Source organism: Poecilia reticulata, linkage group LG3 (genome assembly GCF_000633615.1).
Source record: "Poecilia reticulata strain Guanapo linkage group LG3, Guppy_female_1.0+MT, whole genome shotgun sequence".
In the NCBI taxonomy this organism is placed as follows: domain Eukaryota; kingdom Metazoa; phylum Chordata; class Actinopteri; order Cyprinodontiformes; family Poeciliidae; genus Poecilia; species Poecilia reticulata.
The window spans coordinates 9,183,797-9,198,817 of record NC_024333.1 but is presented as its reverse complement, the minus strand read 5'-3'; the positions used below and the strand labels follow the sequence as shown (position 1 = coordinate 9,198,817).

The 15,021-nt window shown below is 38.2% G+C and overlaps 1 protein-coding gene across 1 annotated transcript in view; it reads right to left on the bottom strand.

Moving 5' to 3' along the window:
• Positions 1 to 2,791: 2,791 nt before the first annotated feature.
• The window catches only part of slc30a4 (solute carrier family 30 member 4), a 15,183-nt gene continuing 2,953 nt past the window's right edge, over positions 2,792 to 15,021 (bottom strand). Inside the window, exons 3-8 of the mRNA XM_008404613.2 lie at positions 10,906 to 11,052; positions 9,616 to 9,769; positions 9,174 to 9,405; positions 6,065 to 6,170; positions 5,836 to 5,970; positions 2,792 to 3,871 (exon numbers count right to left, since the gene is read on the bottom strand). Coding sequence (XP_008402835.1) covers positions 3,717 to 3,871; positions 5,836 to 5,970; positions 6,065 to 6,170; positions 9,174 to 9,405; positions 9,616 to 9,769; positions 10,906 to 11,052 — 929 coding nt within the window. The 3' untranslated portion in view covers positions 2,792 to 3,716. The remainder of the gene's footprint in view (positions 3,872 to 5,835; positions 5,971 to 6,064; positions 6,171 to 9,173; positions 9,406 to 9,615; positions 9,770 to 10,905; positions 11,053 to 15,021) is intronic.

Genomic DNA, 15,021 nt, shown 5'->3' with positions numbered 1-15,021 from the left:
CCACTAAAGGGACAGGTGCTCAATAAAAAAAGGGCACATCTAACCGCATTCTAGGACAGAATATTAACAAAGCCTCTCAGCTTCCAGAGTTTAATAAACAATGATAAATTACAAAATTGTGAGATATACAATCAAAGCTAAGGAAAATCTCTATATAGAGCATACAGCTATGCCTAAGTATGATATTTTATTAGTTATTTCTTTCTGCAGGACTATTTTGTTATAGGAAAGTATTGCAATATTCAAACCCGCAATTTAGCAAGATATGTAAATCAGAGCTAGACCACCAGACATATTTTGTCTTTACAGAATTACACTATTAAAAATATAAACAAGGGCACAATGCAACCTTTTAGTGTACAGTAATCTATAAAAAAGAGCTGCCTGTTTGCTGCAGTGGAGATGAAGATGGTCCATTGAGGAAAGCAGAGCTGCATCAAACTTTAATGTGGAACTGCAGAAAAAAAAAAAAAGCCAAATTTAATTGTTAATGCATGTCACCATGAGAAAAGCCTGCTGAGTTTTGCTTAAAAAACATGTTTTAACATTAAAATCACACATTTTTGTCTCATGAAGTGAAAAAATTATTTGCAAAGCAAACTTATTTGCGCTTGTCATAAACCTTTTCTTAATATTCTAAGTTTTTGTTTGTGACTCAAAGTTTTGCTTGTGATTCTGACATGATGTCGTGGGCAGGGCCCAAAATCGCAACAAAAGATTTCTGATGTGTGCAAATAAAAGTTTGTTTGGCAAATAAATTTTTAAGTTCACAAGACAAAAATTTGTTATTTAATTTTACAAAAAAGTTTTATAAACAAAACTTAGTTTTAAAAAAAAAGGAATCATTACAATTCCAAAAGTTTTGATTACAATTTTATTTTACTTAACTGAGGCAAATTTTATTTTTTTCATTGAATAATTGAGAAACATTTTAACTGCATACTCTGTACACCAGACCCTAAACTTACTTAGTTTTTCCCCCTTCATTAATGACACTTTTATTGCATACATTATATCTATCATGGTAATTAAAGGTAAGTTATTTTTAATTCTAAATGAATATCCTTGTTGGACTTTTATTTAAGTGCTATTCTCCTTCAAGATACATTTACCTAACACTGGAATAAATGAAATATACATTATGCCGCAAAGGAAATTAGAAGACATAAATCCATTATGGAGATGATCGGTTTTGGACGGGCAATGTGCCCTTGTTGCATAAGCAATACTGAAGAATGACCGCTATCATTAACAATACAGGGATGAAGCTTTTCAGTTATCTTGCTTTGCTAGCAAAGTCGTTAGCTAGCAGCTAGCTAATAGCACAACAACAGCCTAATGTCTGTATGATAAAAATACTGMATCGATAGATAAGAACAGTTTCTCCTCACCTGGCTGTCTCCTCCCGCTCAGTAGTTCTTCAGAGAAAGGCAGACGCAGAGGCCTGTCAGTGTCTGTTGTTTTTCATTACCTCTCTGCTTAAACAGCGACTCCGAGCTGAAGCAGAAACGATGCTTCAACGTTTTCTGTCATGTGACAAGTAGCAAGTCTACTCCACTTTATTCACCAAAAACGTTTTTTTTTTTTTTTTTTACCAAAAACTGATTTGTAATCTGGAACGTTTGCTACGTTGAGCTCCGCAGTTAGCCGCCTTATCTCACTGCGCGAGAGGCAACTGCGTCATTTGTCACGGGCAAAAGGTCAAAGGTAACAAGGTGACCGATGAGCTAATTATGTTGTACAAAAATAAATAAATTATTTTAGGGCTTAGAAAATAATACCAACAAAAAAAAATTGACCAAAAGGACACTTGGGGGCAAGGAGCAAAAGGGGCAGGTGCTCAAGCTGGAGGGAAACAAGTGGCTGGGGAGAGAAAGTCTGGGCCTCCCTACTTAGGCTGCTACCCCCGCGTCCCAACCCCGGATAAGCTGAGGGACGGATGAAAGGACGGACGACCACATGGAAGGCTGGCAAGGACAAATGGTTTAATGTCATCGACTCAGTGAGATTAGGTCCAGACTTACATTAAAATCTTTTTGTTTGAACCGTCTAGAGGCAGATTGCTGATTTCTCATTGTCCATTATTTCCCTGAAAGTCTTAGAGATCAACACCTTTTTTCCCGTAGGAAGCGTTAGATAGGTGGGTTTTACATTTAAACTTGTTTTCTGCATTCTCTTTGTTGTTGAATTATGAATTCTGACTTTAGCTGAGAAATGTCAGGGCTGCAGTACTGTCAGCATTATGGTTGGTTCTTATGCGACATGCTGAAGGTGTAATCTGTAGTCAATGGGTTACACTCCCCACTCTAATACATTTTATCTATTTATGGTTAATAGCTCTGTTATTTTCATGCTTTATAACCCTTTCCAGTCTGATAATGACCTTGTAGTTCATGTGCTCCTCAATAAGTTTAGTCTGAGGCATGATGTGTAGCTTATTGAGATATTTGAGCCTACTTCATGTTGTCAAACAGGTTCTACAAGTAATTTATTATTCCTACAGCTCTGGCCATTCTCAGACTTGGGTGTCATCCCTGCAGACCCCACACATACAGGACACCATCTGTTCACACTTCAGCCACACAACACCGTTTGCATAAACGGGCTGTCAGTGATGGATATAGATCATTTCATTTTTAATTTTTTGTGTCCTAAATACATGTATTAAATGTGTGTATGCTAAGAGTGTGTAGAGTCAACTTGCTCAAGCGCACAAACCTGAACAATGAAGCGGATTCTGATATATTTGACTTTCTGAAACGCTTTATAAGAAACAACACAGTACAACAAACACAACTGAAAACTTTATTAAACCAAAACTGTGGTCCAGTTTTTAATACTATTTTTTGGGGGGGAGTGGAGATTTAGACATCCCCCCTTTACATTCTCTCAACTCTTCAGAAAACACCATAAATAGCAAATCCAGCTCACGTCATCCCTTGTGCTCTGAACACTAAAACTGATCTGCATAGCTTTACAATTATATCCAATGTCAATGATATCATCAGTCTTATTGATCATTAGCACTCTGTCTCTTGATATAGTATAGTCAGTAAATTATTATGTTATGCAAGTGGAGCAACCATGATGTTACTTTTGGAATATTTGGAATATTCACCATTGATTTTCTTTACAGAGATAGAAATCTGCCTGGTAACAGACTTCAGGTGAAAACATTTGATGAGGTGTAATGTTGACAAAATACAAATGATAAAAAAGTGAGTCTCATAACCCATGAAAAGGTTTAGCTTGCATGCACTGAGGCCAGCTACAAAATCAAATCAAAATTGCTGATTTCCACTCTATTACTTAAAGATCATAGCATCCAGCTTCAACATTACAATAAAGTAACACCTTTTTAATAACCAAACATCATTTGAAACAAAACAAAATTCTTTAACACAAATAAAATTAAAAAAAATCACCCGTTGCAGTAGGCTTTAATGGTGAATTAAGGTCAAGTTTTCAGATTATTCTCAGCATAAGAGATCATTTTCCACCCAATGAGAGCAATGCAAGCACAGGGCATTAGGTCCCCAAGAGGCTGCAGTTCTCCTCCAATTAGAAATGTGCATCTGTTGTCGTTCCACTGACTGTGCTTAGGCACTGCCGTTTTTCCCCATCCAATGTCTCTATACTTGCAAAGGCACCAAGCAGCGCCAAGACATCCCTGCCTCCCCTGGAATGGACCGTGCATGTCAACGAAACAGAGACTCTCAGACGCTGGGCTGCTGACACTGCGCACAGCTACGTACTGTCCTCTGTCTGTGAGTCTGGACCTGCACCGTGCATCTGGTGAGGCCGTAGGTGTGGAGCAGCAGGTGGCGCGCCTTGGCCTGGACGTCTTCCCAGTTGTTGGCACTAGAGGGAGCTGTGAACACAGGGGTGTACATGATCACAGCTGGCTCAGCCGTGGATTTTATGTTTCGAGAAAGTGATTTCAAAATAGTCAGTCTTCTGCAGTGTAAAATACCTCATGCTAGATTACCATGTTAAGTGAAAATCTTTAGAGACCAAGAGGTTAGATAAGTCAACTTTGCGTTCCAAGCTAATTATAGTTTCATTGTTGGGAACAGAGTATAAGGAGTCTCACACAGACTCATTCCCTCACTTTATTTTTAGCTTATCCAGACCAAATGACAAGAATAGTCATGCCACAGTTTGTTTTAACATATAAAAAACTTCTCTCCTAAACAACATATCTAACAATAGCTGAATCCACAGAATACCTTCACAACAAAAACAACTGTTACCGCTGGAGGTATTCTGATGATTCAGTTGTTGTAGAATAATGTTGCACAGAAAGATAAGCTGGAACAAAAGAAAAGCCTGTTCTTGTTAAAAGTGTCATTCTGGTCGATCCAGCATGTGGCCCCTGTACAACAATAATCACTTCCACTCCTGACGTCTACTTGAGTGTGCAAGACAGGGCTAAAAACGTTCTGCTGCACGGTGGGAGAAATAGAGCATCTATTTCTCCCACCTTTTTTTTTAAAAGATAATAGTGAAAAACTAAATTACTTTAAAGTTGAATCAGGATCTGCTAAATACCAAAGCAAGACTAGAAGATTATGAATGGTTTTGCTCCCAAATACCTCATGTACAAAGACCTGAGTGCGTTTCCGAATCAAAAGCAGCTTGCACTTAAACCGAGAATAATGGTGAACACAGACAAATCCAGATGAATGAAATGTTGTGAATCCAAATGAATTTCCTTTTATACAGCATCATGAAAAAGTTCCTCAATAGCAGGTATATTGTGTTTTCAAATTTTTGCCACACTTGAGAATATAATAGAGCATCAAACATATTTATTAGGGCAGGAATATATTTTCACAAGACTGTACATCTTAACCAGAGTGGAATTGAGGGAACACAAGACCATCCACAGCCATACAGGCAGATCCAAAAGGACTGACTTTGGTACAGCCAACTCATCTACTCTAAATATGCCAAAGCCATTAATGCTTCAAATATTTTCTTCACCACTTTGTGGATGCTTTAATATCCACTGCATACACATATGTGTGCACTTGTAGCTGCGCACAGTAAAAGTTTTCACACCATTACTGGTCAAACCAGTCAAGTTTTGCCAATAGAAACAAAATCATGAATAAGGCAGCCAGTGAGTTGCAGTGTGGTTGGTGCAGAGATGAAGTAACAGCGCCCTCTGCTGTCCAATCTGCAGCTAATGGAAAACTTTGACGTGTTCAACTAAAATATATCTCTCTCCTTCTTACACCCTTGTCCCTCAGTGGGGTCGGGAGGGGTAACTAAAATACATTCAGATGCAAATTGTAAAGTGCTTTAAGTGTTGGAGAGTGTGTGTGTGTCTTTCATCCATGAACCTGCTCGTTGTTGGATGAGACAGTGGAGAGACTTTTTAATGAGATGAAATAAGGAACATCAGATGGTCTGTTAACGGCTGAAGTTTACAGGGTTTTCTAAAGTGTTACATCTGATAACAGCATGTATCGGCACACTAAGCACCATTCCTGCTGTAAAAATCGAAATTGACATAATTGTTAAACCAAAGGCCAAAGATAAGACCAAACTCCAGAGGCTGACACATGACAACTTTACACAAAGCCTTTTGTCCTTTCAGGCCACTGACACTTCATCTATTGCCAAATCAGCAACCAATCTACATCAAGGAAAAATGTTGATAAAACAGAATCTGATTATATTCGGTACATATGCTGAGAAGATCTTTCCACTCTAGGTTACGGTTTCAATTTAAACAAAGGACTTTGATCTGCCATGCTGAAAAGTTAAACTGGAGCCAAATTGCCTGAAATCTGTCCATTTCATCCCGTCTTTATTGTAGATACTCACTGAGCTGCAAGTGCACCATCGCTGCGGTTTTGTCAGCCGTCAGAGCCCAGACATTCAGCTCGTCGACAGACTGGACGTCCTCCAGTTTCAGGAGGTCCTCTTTGATTCGCTGGGTGTCCAAATGTCTGGGAACACCTGCAGGACGAGAAAATGATCACCAGAGCTCCTGCTGTAACAGATTCATAAAAGCTAACCAAAGTAAGCTCGGGGAAAATGAATCTGGACTGACCTTCCAGGACTATGACTATCGTGTCTCGAATGATGCGGACTGTGGTGAAGAGGACCAGAACTGAGAAAATGTAGGTGCAGATGGGGTCCGCCAGCTTCAACTCCGGCTGTGAAGTCAGACATTTGTGTTGAGTAAAATCAGTTGTTTTGCAACTCACTGTTGCAATGTTTACATGCAGGTAAAGCTCAGCAAGAATGTCATCAAAAACTGAATTTATTCATTTAAGAAAAACTTCCTTAACATACAGTGATACAGTTGTAGCGCTGATATCTGTTAATTTTGATGATTATGGCAAATAGCAAATGAAATCCACTGAATTTTCTGAGACATTTACATTTCTGAAAGCTTGAATGACTGGCATTTAGGATTTTAAGAGGGTTTTAGGACTGCTATGGTTTAAATTCAAGGCCTGCACAAACGACCAGAAAGTTATCTAAGAACTTCAAAGCTTATGTGCTACATGTTTTTTGACAAGTGCCATGAAACTCTTGGACTTAGCTTGCCAGTAATACAACAGGCTTCATACTGATTATTGAAGAAACTTTTACTCGGTGTGAAAATCTGTTTTCATGCAAAACAGATGTAAACTTTTCTGCAATAAAAAAAACATGGTAGAAGATATTATAGAAACTTTATATTTATTTATTTACTAGGAATGTCAAATTCAAATATATGGAGGGTTCAACATAAAAAAATGCCTAGGCTGAAGGTCAAACAGAATATTTTGTTTTTCAGAAACAAAGAGACATTTTAAAGATGTTTTACATCAGAATTCAGAACAAAGTTTTTACTGCTTGAGTTTAAAACATGACATCATTAATCAAATTGTTATTTCTATCAAATAGAAATATAAAATTATTTTATCTATTAAGTAGATCCGAGCAGGAAAAGGGCAAAGGCCCCCTGTGACTTGATTGTGTGTTTTATCATCATTATTCCGAGAAACATTTGTTACTTACCCTTAGTCATTTCTAATGACAGCAGTTTTATTGAACGGTGTTTTATAGAGTCATAGTTAAATATGACTCTATATTTAATTATGACTTTTTTTATAGAGTCATGATTAAATATGACTATAAAAAATTTAATATGACTCTATAAAACACCATAGATCTCTGTTTTGCTTTTTAAGCCTCATGTTAAGTTACGGGTCAAATTGACCCATTTTAAAGCACAAACATTCTTTAAACATAGCTGAAAGTATTTTTTCTGCATGAAACTTTTTCTATTTGTCTTTATAGGTATAATCTACATATAAAATGTTTTACACATTAGCATCAAAAATTTTTAACCATTTTATTCTTCTTTAGGTTTACAAGCCATCTGATGATGTTAGAACGAGTGCGAGTTGTGTGAAATATGTAAAGTTTATTTGCACAAAGCGCTCTGTGATGACATGCCCCTCGTGTGCCGTGGAGATGACAAAGCTAAAGCATCTAGGTCATTTCCATCTATTCATTTCTGCGGCATTTCTGATTTTATTCCTTGCATAGTGTTTATCATCACAGCATGGTGGCATTATTTGTGGGCTATGAAGATTCACAAACATACATGCGCTGTGTTTATGTTCATGATATCTTATTTTGTTGTTGTTTGGTTCATTTCTGGTTCAAAAACAGTGGTTGAATAAAGTTTACTTTCAATACAAATTTTCATGACTCAGTGGTCTTGATTTTTAATCAGCGGGTCAATTTGACCCAGAACAGAATAGGTGTTATATAGATCACACCTTGAAAAAAATTCAAAATTGAATATATTAAAAAAAATCTAATTCAAGGATTTCTTTGTTTTTTTTGTGTTTAGGTTCTTTTAGTGGGCATAAAAAATTTTATATATATATATTTTTTTAGGAAAAACGAGTAAATTGTTGTCATTGATCCTTTATCTGTGAAAAGTAAAAATAAAAAAACACCAGTGCATAAATATTGATTTAAATGGTCTGTATAGGAGTTAATAATCAGATACAAAAATGTTTTGAAGAATTCCTTTTGGTTTCCAATTCCAATTCAAGTTTAAAGTGAATCAAGGAACAAATTGTTGACATGTTGGGTCAAACCTCCAGGTGAATCACAATCCTTCCTAACTATCCTAATCCCTAACAAAGCTTTCAAATACCTGATACTTTTTTAAAAATGACATCCCACTACTATAAAGCCACAGTCTCTGCTAGTTCTTGCACGGTCTGCTCCTGAAGGAGAGCGTCAGTGACCGTCAGCTGATTCTGCAGCCTCCAACATTGCATTCCTGTATTAAAACTTTCTATTGGTCTTGTATAGTATTCCTGTTTTGTGGGAAACTAAATTTTGCATTGGTAAACGGTGAGTTTACACATGAGACATAATAAGAAAGAATGTGCTTTTGTTTTTCCAAACATTTTTTGGTAACACTTTATTTGAAGGGGGGTGAATAAATTTGATATAAATTTGTTATAAAAGTATTACTGATTGCACTTTAAAAATTAGGTAACTTTGTGTTATTAAAGGCAAAGTTTAAACAGTAATGATTTCTTGGTTAATGTCAAGTTGTCATAACAAAGACATTTTGAACAATGTCAACTTTGTATTAAAAGTGTCATAATTTACCGAATGACACTTTATGACAACAGTCATAAATATTCATGAAGGCTTCTTCATGTTCATGACAGGTGTTATGTCATGTTTATGAAAGTGTCATGTCAGACTTATTCACCCCCCTTCAAATAAAGTGTTACCCTTTTTTTTTTTTTGCTCTGTGCATGAATCATGCATAATTAAACTAATGCATTAAAACCAGTTTTAGCTGACAATAAAAGCAGGAAGATGCATGCAGGCGTGTTATGGCTTGTTTGAGTTTGGGTTCATCAGCCACATCGCTGCTTGAATGCTGTTTGAGCAATATGTAAACAAGGACAGATGGATTAACAAAGAGGCTACAAACTAGGGCAACACGCCGTTACCTCATGAATGATGGATTGCACCATAATGTTGAAAACAGGCTAATTTCTTTGTGCTCACTGCTGTTAGAAAAGCTGTTAACTTTGCTATAAGAAAAGAAGTGAAAATAATCTGCAAAAGATTTTACATTATCCAAACTGTGACTTTAGGAGGAATATTGGAACTGGTGATTTCACCTTGAAGCGGACGACGTAAGCAGCTATGAGCACGCCGACGCTCTGGAGGAGATCTCCCAAAGCGTGGATGAAGGCCGCTCTAACGGCGAGGCTGCCACTCGGCCTCTGCTGACCCGACCCGGCTGAGTGTGAACCCGAGGGAGCAGCCGGACCGTGGGAATGACCGTGACCATGACCATGACCGTGACCATGAGAATGAAGGTGGCCGCCTTGGTTTAACAGAAAACCCATTCTGGAAAGACAAAGAGACATTAAATCACACATCTGACCAAATCACTAAAGCGCCGCAGTCGATCCTGTAGACTTCAGGTAAACATTAACTCAAAGATCAACACCTGGAGTCCGTGCAGTCAAGGCAGCATCACTTATGACTGAACTTACACATTTTTTCTCTATCTTATAGTTTTTTTTTTTTGTTATTGGTAAAAATGGCCATGCTTACATAAGATTAACCGCCACCCCTACGGCTGCAGTGATGAGCATGATATCCCCATCTATGTCAAAGTCCTGATGCACGGTCCTCAGGACGGCCTCGTACAGCAGGACGCCCGTCAGGATGTAGATGAGCAGCACACTGAGGACCGCCGACACCACCTCTACAACAACCACACACAATCAGATGTCAGCTCAGAAACACACGCTTACTTAAAGCTGAAGGGGAAAAAAAAGTCCAACTTAACCATCGTATACTTGTCTTTTAACAATGTTACAGTAACAGGTTAAAAAAAAAAGCAGAAATCCAGTTGCAACTTTCTCTTGCAACTCAATCTCACACAATGGCTTTAGATCAGAAACTGTGCCATCCAGCTTAACTTGCGTGTTTAATAATTTTTTTTTTAAATATACACATTTTTTATGAATTTTTCCATATTTTTCTCACATTTCTCATCATTTTAATTTTTTTCTTCGAGGAAATTAAACAGAAAACTGCTGTTGTACCACAAAAAAAAGAAGAACGGAGTAACATGAAAAACATTTTTAAAAAATCACCTTTACAATACTTCTACTAAAGAAATAATCTCGTTTGAAATTACTGAAACATTAAAAAGATATATCTGATGCAAAAACAGTAAGCGTCTTATGACTTTTTAAAATGTTTTCTTCCGTGAGAACCGAGTTTAAAATGAAGAAGTGATGTAATAAATTAAGGTTTAATGAGAAGCAGACAGAAAATCAAGTTGAACCGTTTCATCTTCAGCAGCTTCTTCATTTGTAGCTGCGGTGTCAAGGCTGTGGTTTTATTTTCCTGTTTTGTTTAAATCGTACTCACTATGTCGACAAAGGCATAAAGGATAAAGTCAACTCTTTTAAAGAAGTTTTTGAAGCATTTTCTATCATTTTAAAATGCTTTTGTGCCTTTAAGAATTTATCTTACTGCTGAAATTAGGAGGATGTGACTGAGTTTATGTGAGAAATGAATTTTCATTACTATTTTCCCGACATTAACACAAGTCTTTATAGTGTTTATACAACCTCAACTATTCAGGAAGTGTGTTGGCCTCCATTGTTATAGATGTTTATGACTCACAGGGCCATAAGCATTTGCGCATAAGATAAGAACACGATAGGATTCTTATCTGCCTTGAGAACAGCTGAAAATACACTTCTCCAAATGATTAATCAGCAGGAAAAGCAACATGAAATGCCACAGCGGGAGCAGCTACAAAAGGAAAGTGACAGAGAAAAAAAAACAAACCAAAAGCAGAGCAGCTTAGCTGCCTCTGCAACTCACCAAGGCGATGTAGTCCAAAGGTGAATCTCTTGGTGGGCGGCTTGTTGGAGAGCCACAGGGCCAGCAGAGAAAACAAAATACCAACCACATCCGCTAGCATGTGCACAGCATCAGTCATTATTGCTAAACTGTTCGACACATAACCACCTGGAAAAAGATGGAGGAAAATGAGAGCAATTAGAGTGAAAAATGTTTACATCTGGGTGTATAAAAATCATTTGTAAATGCTAACTTGAAACTTGAAAATCCTAACAGATTTGTTCCTGTTCAATATAATGGGAATTATTTTAAAGGTTTTCACACTAAACACAGTGAAAATAGGGCAAAAACTAATAAAATAATGCTGAATAGATTAAATCTAGCAAATGAGAAACATTTGAGATACTGTTAAATGCTAGTTGGGTTGAATTCAGTAAGAAGACCCGGAGGATAACAAGAAGGCGATGGCCAGTAGGGGATAAAAGAAAGAATTTACACAGAGAAAGACAGAAAAAGACAGGAAGAAAAAAATTGAGGATGGACAGAAGAGAGAACGGACACAAAGGCAAGACGCAATAAAAAGGAGAGAAAAAATAAAGAACGAGAGGGAGGATGGACAAAAAAGTAAGGTCAAGAAGAAGGAAGAAAGAGCAAAGGACAGATAAAAGGAGATGAGGAAGAAAGGAAATAAGGTCATGAAGGGGTTAGGACTGAGGTGTTGAGGACAGAAAGGAAAGTAGAAGGACACAACGAAGGACAGCTAACAGGACAAAAGGAAAACTGAAGGAAGTATGGAAATGGAGGAAGGACAGGGAGGGAGTTCCTGTATGGGAACCCGTCAAATACACACTGTGTACTGAAGTTAAAACACGACTGTCGCTACTGCATGGTGAGACAATTTTACATCTGATTTAAACAACAAATTAAAGTTCAAACTCAAGCATGTGACAGCAGTATGATAGTCTTTCATAAAGGTTCATGTTTGATGAAGATACTGAAGGCGGCTTTCCCAGCTAGTTTATTAGTTGTTGAAAAAGTAAACAAACACTAGATTAATTTCAAAGGTTGCTTACGGGAGATTTATCCCGGTTCACTGGGTTTAGTTTTCCAGGAATAAATCACTGTTTGACCGACAGCAATAAAAAAAAAACTCCAGTAACTCCAGGCAGCCCCATCATAATTACTGCGTAACAGATTGATACAAATTACTTCAGCAGAGCGCAAGAAGAACAAGATAAATGTTACAGAGATAACGTTGTTCTCTTGTTGCTGCATCTCATCTCTGCCCTCAACCCTGTGGGTCATAAGCAGGGTGAAAGTAGGGGGGTACTGCGTACCCCTAAAAGATTTAGCGGGGGTACACAGTACCTGTAAGAGAGGGGAGCGGCTGTCACTCTGCAGCAGTGAGTTCACCCACTAATCAGCCGTGACTGATTGGTTTTTCAAGAACAATCTAAAACATGACTTAATCAATTAATCAAGAGCTTTCCCCCCCCATTTCATATTGTTTCTGAACTCTTCATGCTTTGCTAGAGCAGCGGTGCAATACGTTGATAGCGGAAGGTTTTGAGTCGATGTCGGCATTAGGTGACAAACTGAATGTCGCCAGAACGCTGAGAGCAGCACGTCCTCTTCTGACTCCTTATCAAAAAGTTCATAACTTATGAACAACAAAAAAAGTCATCAAAACGTGTTCAAATTAATGACCCAACAAAAATAATAATCTCAGTAATTATTGTTTCAACAAGGTGTTGCGCAATTCTATGCGTTTCGGTTCCATTATCAAAATAACGAGCAGAGCAGGAGTTTAAAATCAACTAATCAACCACCGCTGTGTTCATGAGAGAATTAGTAATCGCAAAATAAATATCAAGCCTGAAAACCTATCGTAATGGACTAAATGTTTTAAACGTAATCTGTGCTCGGCTTGAGGAGCGAGAGGTTGCCACGGCAAAGGGTGTGCTTAAACGACAAAGAGAGAGAGAGTAAAAAGGTGCGAGTGGTTTTGAGTTGATCACCTGTTCAGTTATTTTAACTTTGTTAACCTTTGCTGTGACGCATCACAGCCACTGTAGTTTCTGAACGTTCAATAAATGACAAACTTGGACTAATTACCTCGTTCGTCTGCGAGTATACCACGTCATTCACAACAAACATCAAACACGGTAAATATGTTTCATTAAGTATTTAACAAACAAATGGCTTCTACCGCGATAATTACGTGAAATTAAAATGTCTAATTTAAAAATAATAGTTTTATTGCTCTCTGGCATCTTGCTTTGAGCTCAGAGTCTGAGACATTTTTCCTCTATTAAAAATATTTTGCTTCTTATTTAGTAAAAATATTTATGTTGACAATACTTTCTCCAAATCGATAACCTTTTTCAACCTTTATAGCTCCACTGTTGAAAATAAGGCTCTAACATTCACAAATAACATTGAAATAAAATCCAGTCCAACATCTGGTTTGAGGTGATTCCTCTGGAACCTGTTGGAAGAAAAATATCCCAACTTCAAAAGATGTGCTTTTAATTTAACCGAGCTCTGTGGTTCCTCCCATCAACATGAGAGTCAGGGTGAGGAGGAGCCATGTTAGGAAAAGAAGTGGAAGCTGGAGGATCTTCAGAACAAACGGGTCATGATGCTAAGCTACTGATTATCCCTCTGTCTGGACACAGGATCAATATAACCAGTTTAAAAGCTAAACTAAATGGTTATATGCCAGACATGGAAAACTAGGATGCACTCCATGCCATGATGTTCAGAATTTAGGTCTCATGGCATCTCAAGGTGTCAACATTGCAGCCAATGGGCTGAAGGAAATACAGCTCCATTTTGTAACAATGTAAGAACTACCAGCTTTTATCGCTTCACAAAAGAATTCATCAGCTCATAAACTCCAAAGCACACAAAGAAGCAATTGTGTGTATGTACAGGTCCTTCTCAAAAAATTAGCATATTGTGATAAAGTTAATTATTTTCCATAATAAAAATTAAACTGTCATATATTTTAGATTCATTGCACACCAACTGAAATATTTCAGGTCTTTTATTGTTTTAATACTGATGATTTTGGCATACAGCTCATGAAAACAAAAAAAAACCCTGTCTCAAAAAATTAGCATATCATGAAAACGTTCTCTGAACGAGCAGTTAACCTCATCATCTGAATCAACAAAGTAACTCTAAACACCTGCAAATGATACCTGAGGCTTTTAAAAAATCCCAGCCTGGTTCATTACTCAAAACCGCAATCATGGGTAAGACTGCTGACCTGACTGCTGTCCAGAAGGTCATCATTGACACCCTCAAGTAAGAGAGTAAGACAGAGAAGGACATTTCTGAACGAATAGCCTGTTCCCAGAGTGATGTATCAAGGCACCTCTGTGGGAAGGAAAAARTGTGGCAGAAAACGCTGCACAACGAGAAGAGGTGACCAGACCCTGAGGAAGATGGTGGAGAAGGGCCGGTTCCAGACCTTGGGGGACCTGCGGAAGCAGTGGACTGAGTCTGGAGTAGAAACATCCAGAGTCACCGTGCACAGGCGTGTGCAGGAAATGGGCTACAGGTGCTGCATTCCCCAGGTCAAGCCACTTTTGAACCAGAAACAGCGGCAGAAGCGCCTGACCTGGGCTACAGATAAGCAGCACTGGACTGTTGCTCAGTGGTCCAAAGTACTTAATTCGGATGAAAGAAAATTCGGAAATCAAGGTGCCAGAGTCTGGAGGAAGACCGGGGAGAAGAAAATGCCAAAAGGCCAGAAGTCCAGTGTCAAGTAGCCACAGTCAGTGATGGTCTGGGGAGCCATGTCAGCTGCTGGTGTTGGTCCACTGTGTTTTATCAAGGGCCGGGTCAATGCAGCAGCTATCAGGAGATTTTGGAGCCCTTCATGCTTCCATCTGCTGAAAAGCTTTATGGAGATGAAGATTGAATTTTTTAGCACGACCTGGCACCTGCTCACAGTGCCAAAACTACTGACCATGGTATTACTGTGCTCAATTGGCCTGCCAACTCTCCTGACCTGAACCCCATAGAGAATCTGTGGGATATTGTGAAGAGAAAGTTGAGAGACGCAAGACCCAAAACTCTGGATGAGCTTAAGGCCGCTATCGAAGCATCCTGGGCTCCATAACACCT